Here is a 10,896-nt window from a genome sequence, read left to right as displayed (position 1 = left end):
ATGGCTCTTTTGATAGTAAAGGTTGCTGACCCCTGGTCTAGACCTTTCTCTATAATTGTTTACAGTTGTTGCCCATTTTGTCTTGTCTTGACTAAACCACTAATTTTATGCTTGAGTCTAGGTTAATCTTCACAGTTTATGACAACTGGGGTACGGGGATTTACATATTGAGGGTATTGTTTGGGTAGTTTACATTTACTTTTTACTTTACTTTTTTTTTACTTTACTTTTTACTTTTTTGTTGCAATATATGAATAGAGGTTTTAAATAGTAGACAAAGCACAAGAAGAAATAAAGTAAAAGGACATTATATTAGAGGTCAACTGAAACACATCCAAAACAAGAATTGCATACATAACTTTACAAATACCATTTGTAACAATATACACTTTATAAATAACAAAAATAATGCAAAGATGCAGACAGCATTAAGTAAAGAATATATAAACACCCATCTCAATAAATCAGTGGATGCAATTTGCATACAGTGATGTACTAAAAGGTTTCAAAAAAGCATGGCCCTCCTGATTTAAATATATAGGAGCTGATGGGCACTTGTACTTGGCTTATAAACCAATAAACTAAATATTGTACTTAAATAATAATAATATTTTTCATGACTTCTTGGCAATATCCTAATACTTACATACTGAAAGGTTTGTTATTTATTTCTATATAAATTTCATTTTTTCTTCAAGGTGTGTGCTGACTATTTGTTATCCAAGATAGATGTACAGAGCTGTATCTCTTACCGTAACTTTGCAAATGCAATGGGAGATTGGCGCCTTCTAAGTAAAATAGACATGTACATTCAGGAGCATCTTCTGAAAATTTCTGAACAAGATGATTTTCTTAAGCTTCCGCGACTTAAAGTAAGTACACATGTTTTCTTGTTTATGAGGAATGCTTGAAAGGGAAAACTATGTAGTAAAGAACTGCTGTAGTGTGTGAAGAAGACTTCATTGATAATAATTGTTCCAACAGTTTTCTAGCAGTAAAAGAATCCTTTTCTGGGAGAAACAAGGATTCGAATGTTATTATTGAACACATCAAATACTAGTTGCCTGGCTGTTCTATTGTGGAATATTCAACATTTTGTCTCTAACTAAAAGTAGATTGGGGCATATGACTATTTTCCCATTTACTGTGCGGGCTAGGAAATATTAGCATTTAGAAAAAGGTAGTCTTCAATTGCTATTGTACAGGTTTGAATAATAAAAACATTTTTGCAAAACTTAAGTTCTGTCATATCACTAAGAAAATGTAAATGAACAACTACCCCCCCAAGTCGGAAATTCTTTAATAGAATATGTATTGAATTGAGGTTTGGACTGTAAACTTTCTTTTTCAGTTAAAAAAAAAAACTTTAATGATTTTTGGTAAAATCAGGAATAGTTAAACTTCTTTTCCTTCGTTGTCCCAACAGGGATAGTTTCCTTCACTCTCTGTCCTAGAGACACCATTCATTTAAAATGTGTATTGTAATGCTGCTGTATACACATTAACATTTTATTTAAGTCATGAGGATATCTTTTGTCTCGCTTCAGGCAGTAGGCACAAGTCATCTTTATCTCCTTACCCTTTTTTTTTTCAGTGGTTTGCTTGAAAGCAACACTTTTTTTTATCTGTAAAAGTGATTAAGTAATCATGCTATAAAGGCACCCAAATCACTTTTACAATAAAGAGTCCAGAGCCTTCTTGATTCTCAAACCAGACTGATGGTACTAATACAGCTGATTGCTTGTTTTAATCTCTTATTTGTTATATAGGTCAGGAGGCAAAAGAGTAAAGCTACGTACACACTTCCAATTATTATCGTCGGAAAACGAACGACGAACGTTCCTGCACGATATACATGAACGATCGTATAGCACCGATCCTGCACATAGAGGGAACGACACGATCGTTCGTAGATATTGTACACACAAAAGATACGATCGTTTGAGCGATAGAGGAACTATGTGCACGACAGGAAAGTGAACGGACGTTCGTTCATTACGCATGCTCTGAACATGGACGATCAACGAACGACCGTACACACGAACGATGTTCAACGATCGTTGTCCAATCCGATCCGCCGGTCCGGTCGTTCGTTTCCAGCGACTTTCCTCGTTCGTCGGCGTCGTTGGTTACTTTTTTACGAACGATTTTTTGCCCAATCGATCGTTCGTCGTTCGATTGGAACAATAAAAATTGGAAGTGTGTACGCACCTTAAAGCATACTTGTAATACTGAAGAAAGTTTGTTCAACACACCTGCCTTCAGCCATAAACCAAATGTAGCAATCTATTTGTTTAAATTCTAAGAAACTATACTCATAATGTATAATAGCAATGTGTATTTTGTTATTTCTAGTTGGAAATAATGCTAGAAGAAAATGTCTCCCTTCCAAATAATGGGAAGTTATGCTCAAAGGTAATCAGCTGGGTTCAGCGCAGCATATGGGAACATGGAGAAAGCTTGGAGACTCTGATGGACGAGGTTAGTGTTTCGAAGGGTTGATGTGATCAAATAGCAGTGCAAAACTAATTAAAATTGTCCTTTTATAATAATCAGAGCCCAAAATAAAGAAAATTTCTGTTTTCAGTTGAAATCTGGTAGGTTTAAAGGTGAGATTAATCTTTATTTGCCAGTATATATTTTAATCTTTTTTTTTTTTTTTCTCCAGTTTTTATAAGTACTAAGGAATATTTGTTTTGTCTTGAAAACCACTGCATTCATTCAAATTTCTTTACAGGTTTATGCTTGAAATTCCCCTTTTACGATGAAGCCTAACCGTTTTTCCTCACCATTGATTATCTTTCCGTAGGTTATTTTACAAAAGTAGGATTCCTGAAACTGAAGAACAATGAAGATACCTCAAGGTTAATTGAATCGTAATGAAGCACCAGTCTGCCCTAGCCTTCTATGAAAATCCACTGTGGGCAGAGAACCATGATGATGATTTTAACAGTGTTTGCTCCTTTTACAGGATCTGTGTGCATTGTACCATCTTAACATTATCATTGGAAATGCTTTAGAAACAAAAAAATGTTGCAAAAGTCCTAAACTTAATTCCAAAATTCACTCTTCACATATGTTATGATAATATTTTAGGCGTTTCAGAAGTACAGTTGAGAGAATTGGAAAATGCAGAATAGAATTATAATTTCTTTATTTTATGAAAATGAGCAAGTTTTACAATCATCCAAAAAAGACCTCTAGTAAAAGAAGGCGGTTACTTGTGGATCATTTTTTAAAAGTTTTTACAGTAATTTACTTTTGGAAAATTTTACAATTTCATTTTAATTACCAGTTTAGTTCAGGTACATTAGTATGTGCAGAAACACAGCAATGAGTGCACCTTTTATTTGAAATAATGCACATTATAGATTCAAACTGCATGTGTCTATGCTTTGTAGTCATGTCTTCCAAGCTACACATTAAAGAACAGAAGGGCTAAACTTAAAGGAAGCTCAAGCAGTAGCTTGAAGAAAGTACAGGAGTTTCTGAACCCCTTATAATTTTCTGCCTTAGAATTGATTGGGTCTCCATCTGCATTGTAAAGAAAAAACAAACAAACATTCCAAGGACTAATTTGTCTAATTTGTTTTAAGTGCATTTTGTGAATATTCGTTTTAACAAATGGTAAAAACACAAAAAAAAAAGTTTAAAATACAAGGCATTTTTACGGGAAATTTGCAGTTATTTGAACAGGAACAAAGCTCTATCATCTCAATATTGCACTAATCTCCGCAGTCCAGATTATTTTGATGGAGGATTTATTTGGCAATTTCCTACAGTGATTTTTAGTTATTTGTTTTTGGAACCATTTATACAGAAATCCAGAAATTTTTAGGGGTTCACAAACTATATTTTGATACGCCAAAGATTCCATAGACACATTATCATTAACATTAAAAAAAAATGTTTTTATTTGATGCCCTGCCCAGATTCCAAATTGAAAAAATAGTTACTATGATGGTAACATTCTGAGAACATGCATTATGTAGTTTAGGCTCATCTTATTTGAAAATATCTGTAAATTTCACAAGGTTGGCCTTTTTTATTATTTTGTGTTTATACATTACCAACCTATTATGCAGCCATAGTCACGTACTGTCCCCTCAAATGGGCTCACAATCTAATATCTCTCCCATATTCATTTATCATTAACGCCTGTCAATTTTGAGAGTAAGCCAATATACCTAACTTCATATTTTTGGGATGTGGGAGGAAACCACTTTTCCCAGAGAAACCTATGCAAGTATGGGGAGAACATACAAACTCCTTGCATATATTGTCCTGGCTGAGAAAAAATCCTGGGCCCTAGGGCTGCAAAGGCAAGAGTGCTATACGCTGAGCCAGCCGACCTGCTTGTGGCTTTTTGCTTTTTTTTTTATATATATATTATTTTTTTTTTTTTTTTTACATATGATTATACAAAACAACTAATGGAGCAATGCTGGTCTCAAAAACCTAATTTATATCTATGGTGATATTATGTCTGTGGAATCATTGGGATTTTATTGTCTTTGCCCTACTTCTTGATCTTTTTTTTTTTTTTAGCTTCAGAACTTTAGTAGTGTGGAAAGTCCTATGAAGCTCATTTGATTATCTTCAGTGGACACCTCATGGAAGCCATCAGTTAATTAGCTTGAACGTCTTTGTAAAATGTTCTTGCCCAAGCATTATGTATACGTTTTCCTGAGCTGTGTAATATTACATCAGTAATTTTATTCATGCTTTTTTTTTTTATTATCCACCAGCGAGCTTGTAATATTTTTGGGGGGAACGCATGCGTTTTTATTTTGGATAAAATTATTGCATACTGGGCTCCCATCTTGCATTTATACAGACGTTTAATGCTGACTGTGTAATGTTATTTATGTCTTTAAAAGCGCTGGGCTTCTTTCATTTGTATTCTCCTTGCATTTATGTTACTTCTTTGTATATATATATTTTTGCATCTGTTCTGTACAATTTCCACTTGAATGCTACCGAGCATCCTTCCAGCTGTCTACTGCTTTCTGAAAAAGGAAGACTATTGCTTGAAGATTCCTTAGTGTTTAGAAGAACTGATGCCATACAATAGCTTTACCTCCAAAATGGAAACTATAATGCTTTGAAGATAACCAGAGTTGGCATTTCTGAAGAATTGGTTTTATGGGGCTAGTATCCATACGGCTATTTGTTCATTCTCTTACAGGTGCAGACGTTGTATTACTCAGCAGATCACAAGTTACTTGATGGACATGTTTTGGACAAACATAATGACATGTTTGGTGGTGAAGAAGATGGTATACAGTTGGTCCAGGTACAAGAACTTTTTCCTTCTACATGAAAAATGTGTTTTGTTTTTTTTTTAATCTAGTAGATTGTATTAGGATCCCAGTTCAGAGTTAACATGTTATCGCCAGCCCAAGCAGAGACAGGTGCTAGGGTACAGGGAGCCTCTTTGGCATCAGCTAGATTTCTCCTAGAATGCACTACCAAGCTATCAAACTGATGTATTACATTGGCAGAGTCACTATCCTGTGGAACTATCAAACCCTGCTGTGGGACAAACTGGCCCCAGTTTGTTTCAAGGGTGCTGGGGACTAAGTTGCAGCCTTTATTTACAGATAATGTTTAGAGTAAATTTAAAAAGGGAATTTTTAAACATTTGGTTAACACAATTTTTATTAAATCCTTAATCCCCTCAGATTTTATTTGATACAATAACTTATCAATGAGCTATATGGGCTCATTTGGGAAATACTATACTCAAGGTAGAACTTTTTATACTCTCTTATCTTTTTTAAAAAAAATATTGGGTTGCTTTTGCAGAAGAAATCTCCCCGTGAAAGTGACATGCATATGAACAATGGCTCTTCTGGAATTCCTTCACCTTCCAGTTTTTCTGCAGCAAACCCCAAACATGAATGGAAAATAATTGCATCTGAGAAGAAGTCAAGTAAGTAGAGTATTAGTGTCCCAATTTTTTCTTTTTCCCTGGGATCGGATCGCCTCTACAAATCATTATTAATACATAAGTTACCAGGAAATATATGAAGCAAACTTGTGCTAAAAGTAATGGGTATGCATATTTTTTTTTCAGGTAAAGCCTATCTGTGTCTTGCTGTTCTCAACAGCACATTAAGTGTGATTTTTTTGCATGGGCGCAACACCCCATTGAGCTCCCCAATAAATACACCTCGTCTAATGAAAAGTTTAAGCCTTGAGATACCACCCGATGACTCAAATGACAAAATCATGTCTCCAATGCATTATGCACGTTCTGGTCTGGGGACAGCTGAACTGAATGGCAAACTATTTGCAGCAGGTACGTGGTAACAAAGAAAATTTCTTATGCAAGCACAATAAACATGAAAAAATTCCAGTGTTTATTGTGGGTGCATTTGTGACTATTTTTGGTTTGCCATTTTTTCCTATACAGGTGGTTACAACAGAGAAGAATGTCTCCGTACAGTTGAATGCTATGACCCAGAGAGTGACAACTGGACATTTCTGCCTCCAATGAAAACGCCAAGGGCTCGGTTTCAAATGGCAGTTTTAATGGTATGTGTGGGTTACATCCGCATTTTGTTTTTTTGTATGGATCTTTATTTAGATTGCCAAATCGCCAATCTTGCCAACACATCTGTTAAAGCCACTTTGCTTGCTTAGATTTAGTCTATATGGCTTCCCCTGCTCCCATGCACCTCTCTGGCCAGCTGAGTTTCATTGAAAGACCTTTCTGTGGTATCAATGTAACTAAAAGCATTTTAAGCCTTTGTTAAAGTAGTGATGTTAAATGTGCTTTTAAAATAAAATGCTTGTTTATTTCTCACACCTAAGGATGAGCTGTATGTTGTTGGAGGATCGAATGGTCAGTCTGATGATCTTAGTTGTGGAGAAAAATATGACCCTAAAGCCAGTGCATGGATACCTGTTCCTGAGCTGAGAACTAATCGTTGCAATGCAGGTATAAGTTTGGTTTTGTAAAGGAAATACTGACTTCATTACTTTCAAAGTTCTATCTGTACACTAAAAGATTGTGCTTTGTATTTTCTATATAAACATTCTAGATAAATTAAGGGTTGCTTTGTAAAAATAAAAATCTTTTTGTTGCTTCAATTTTACTTTTTTCACTTAGGTGTTTGTGCTCTTAATGGAAAGTTATATATTGTTGGAGGTTCGGATCCTTATGGCCAAAAAGGACTTAAAAATTGTGATGTATTTGAACCTTTGACGAGGTCATGGACAAGCTGCGCTCCACTTAACATCCGTATGTGTAAAATATTTTGCATTGCTTGCTCTTTTCTATTAGTAAAAAAAAGTATTAATAGTATCCATCCTCCTTTTGTAACATGTTTTGTTAATTATTTATAGTAACCAATGTAGCCTTTTTGCAGTGTGTTACTTGCCTCCATTAAAAAAAAAAGGTCATATTTATTAGTGCTTTTTATTAATTCCACTATTCCAAATCTTACAGGAAGGCACCAGTCTGCAGTTTGTGAGCTGGATAATCATATGTACATCATTGGAGGTGCAGAATCGTGGAACTGTTTAAATTCAGTGGAGCGGTACAGTCCTGAAAATGATACCTGGACCCTAGTAGCACCAATGAATGTTGCTCGTCGTGGTGCTGGAGTAGCAGTTTATGATGGTAAAACTTTATTTTTTATTTTTTTTTTATTCTCACCTTTTCATCATAAATGTATCTTTGGCTAAAACTGCTAAGGAAAACACAACATACCAGCTAGGATTAGGTTTTTCCCCCTCCTGGGATCAGCAGAAGTCCTCAGTTGGTGGTACAAGAATTTAACACTTTAAATAGCTGTTTTGTTGGCCAGTACCACAGCCAGTAGGTGTAGGCTACCTGCAGACCTGATGTGTTAAGAAATCTTAGTAATCTTTTCAGAGACTGCAATTTTAAAACCAGGCCTACTGTACTTACCCAAAGTGTCCTCATCATTCGATAGGAGTTACATTTTACAAACCTTCTGCAACCATCCCAATAATTTTATGGAAAACCTTAACATTCTTGACATCTGCAGGTTTCTGCAGTCACTAGATAGCCTGAAGGGCGCCCTTTTCTTCCCATGATAACGGATTCCTGATCCACTTATTTTATTGTTATGATTTACTTTTACTTTTATTTTTTTTTTTTTTTTTTTTTTTTTTTTTTTTTTTTTTTTTTTTTTTTTTTTTTTTTTAAAAGAGGTTCAGCATCACATATGTGCTTTTGTTGTGGCAGTTTGAAATACTATGAATTAAGTGCTAGGATCCTAAACATGCCCACTCCTCCAGACCCCCATATACACTCATGAGGACTTTTTTTTTTTCCGTCATGCCTTCCGTGCCTTTGTATTGCATCAGAGGTTTCTGAAGGAGTACTGAAGTAGGGTGCTGCAATGTTTCTTTTTTGTGCTTTAAAAAGCTCTGCACAGCACCCTGCTGAATCCTCTAGCTTAGCTATTTCTGTTGCATTTTTTAGAGCAGCTCATAGACCCAGTAATGGCATAACTGGGTAAAAAAATAAAATTATTTCCATGATGCTAATGAAGGCATAGAGTAACCCAGAAAGATTAAATATAAACAGATTAGACTTTCAAGGTGTAAGAGAGCGATTATATAAAATATTTTTTTCTTTTATTAATCTAACTTTCTGCCTAATGTTGTGACATTAAGCCAATTTTCTTTTTTCACAGGTAAACTTTTTGTAGGAGGTGGCTTTGATGGCTCTCGTGCACTAAGCTGTGTGGAATCGTATGACCCTGTAAAAAATGAGTGGAAGATGGTTGGAAGCATGAATTCTCCAAGAAGCAATGCTGGTTTAATAGCTATAGGAAACAACATATTTGCCGTTGGTGGATTTGATGGAAATGAATTTTTGAATACAATTGAAGTTTTTAATGCCAGTATAAATGAATGGAGCACATACACCAAAATGTGCAGATCTAAAGATATGTAGACTCTTATTTTTATCTTACGAGGAGTGACCAAAAAGAAAATGGAATTATATTGAAGTAATTTAACGAAAGCAAGTTACATTAACCTGTGTTTATTTATTAGAGAAAACAAATTCTCCCATTGACCTTAAAGAGCTGTTTTTATATTTGAAGACACAAATGAAACCTAAAATGGGCCAAAAGTATGGTACAAACACCTAATACGGCTTGCTCATACTCGTTCTTATTTTGGTTACCCATCACAATTTCTTTTGCACAGCAGCCTATCAGTCCTTTCACACCATGATGCCCTTCGTCTCCATGCAAGTTCTTTCATGTGTTGTGGTGTTTGGTTAGGCAACACATTCAGAATCAGAAAGTGATTAGCAGCAAATCTCAATGTATAAAAATGGAGTACAAACTATATATATATATATATATATTTTTTTTTTTTTTTAAATTATACACCATTGTGCATTAGAATGCTATTTAAACTGAATAGCATGTGTGGATGAGCCCTATGGGAATACAGTATGATAAAGGCTTACACTAAATAACTACAAGGCATACATCTCAAGTAGCTAGGTGTGATTCTATTAACTTATTGATCACCTCTCGTACAAACCCTTCAGAGTGTCACGATTCTCTTGCATCAGCAGTTTCCATATTGCATATTTGTTTTGTAAATTGTTGGGCATGCATTGAAAAAGGTTCTTTAGCTGGAACTGGCTTGTATTGATAAGTTTTGTGCACTGCCTCTGCATATATAAAACTTTGTATATTCCCACTTTGTGGCATACTGGGAGCTTAATATGCAGTTCAATTGTCCTAATCACATCAGGCTTAGAAAAGGAAAGTTGTCTTTACTTAAAGCAAGCTAACTTGAGAACGTCTTTAGTTAGTGTTGTGCTTGCTGTGCAATTTCATTGACAAGGAATTAAAATCATCAAGATTTATTTTTCCACAATTATCTGCAAATAGTTTATGTACTGTATATATTTAAGAACTAATTCTTGCACTGAAATGTAGAATTCCTATCAACAGTAATTTCTAGAAGGTGGAAGTTAATAAATGTATGTGAGTGATCTGTGTATTTTTCTCAGTACAGAATGTGCTAAAAAGCCTTATTAAAGTGCAAATAAGACTGATATTTTGATTAAAAAGTGCAGGAATGCCAAAACAGTAAATATTTTCAGACTGCCTTTTTATTACTTTTTGTAGGCAAACAAGTGGCACAATTACCATTATCGCTGAAGATTTTTTTTTTTTTCTTTGTATCTTTGAAAGCATTTATTTTGAAGGCTTTTACAATCAGTACATTACATACTGTACATTTAAGTATTCTGATTCTCTAACACCTGTGTCAAGTTTCTTTTCCATGAATACTTTCCACTGTTTTAGGAGGTAGCAGCATATTTATTTTTTGGCGGTTTTTGTAAATGGTTTTATGAAATGCAGCAATCCGCCGATAATTTTTAGTGTCTTAAGCCAATTTCTGTAATGTCTGTAACTTAACTTTTTTTCTATCACTGTAATGTTCACAATTCTTAAATTGGATTGTTGAAAATAAACTGATCCTTTTCCATCTTTCTGTGTGTGTTTGCAGTCTGATAGACTTTAAGGGGTCAATATTATGTGACAACTACGGTTGCAAATGTATTTATCCCTCCCTTCCACCAAGTATTTTCCTGTGGACACAAACATATATTTTTTATTCTGTATTGTAAATATATATTTAAAAAACGGCCATTTATGGGTTAAGGTTATGGAAGAACGTGGAGGCTACAGAAACGGGGCGGGCCTGCAAAAGGTAAAGGTTCTTGGGCATTATTTATATTAAAACCCCCAAATCAAGAAAACATCCCAATATTTAATTTTGAGCTATCTTGAATGGGACTGGTGCAGTGAGGGAGGGAAGTCCATGGCATACAGTTTTGACCCAAGATAAATGGTTTCCTAATAAATACCTGTAGTTTCCACG

The 10,896-nt window shown here is 34.8% G+C and overlaps 1 protein-coding gene across 1 annotated transcript in view; it reads left to right on the top strand.

The window, feature by feature from the left end:
- The window catches only part of IVNS1ABP (influenza virus NS1A binding protein), a gene marked incomplete in the record, with an annotated part of 24,798 nt that extends 14,296 nt beyond the window's left edge, over positions 1-10,502 (top strand). The window contains 10 exon segments of the mRNA XM_072420107.1: positions 699-872; positions 2,356-2,481; positions 5,189-5,296; positions 5,809-5,935; positions 6,080-6,304; positions 6,419-6,540; positions 6,820-6,946; positions 7,118-7,249; positions 7,457-7,630; positions 8,676-10,502. Coding sequence (XP_072276208.1) covers positions 699-872; positions 2,356-2,481; positions 5,189-5,296; positions 5,809-5,935; positions 6,080-6,304; positions 6,419-6,540; positions 6,820-6,946; positions 7,118-7,249; positions 7,457-7,630; positions 8,676-8,938 — 1,578 coding nt within the window.
- Between the last annotated feature and the right edge of the window lie 394 nt (positions 10,503-10,896).

Source organism: Pyxicephalus adspersus, chromosome 8, assembly GCF_032062135.1.
Source record: "Pyxicephalus adspersus chromosome 8, UCB_Pads_2.0, whole genome shotgun sequence".
Lineage (NCBI taxonomy): Eukaryota > Metazoa > Chordata > Amphibia > Anura > Pyxicephalidae > Pyxicephalus > Pyxicephalus adspersus.
This window is presented reverse-complemented; position numbering and strand designations above follow the sequence as displayed.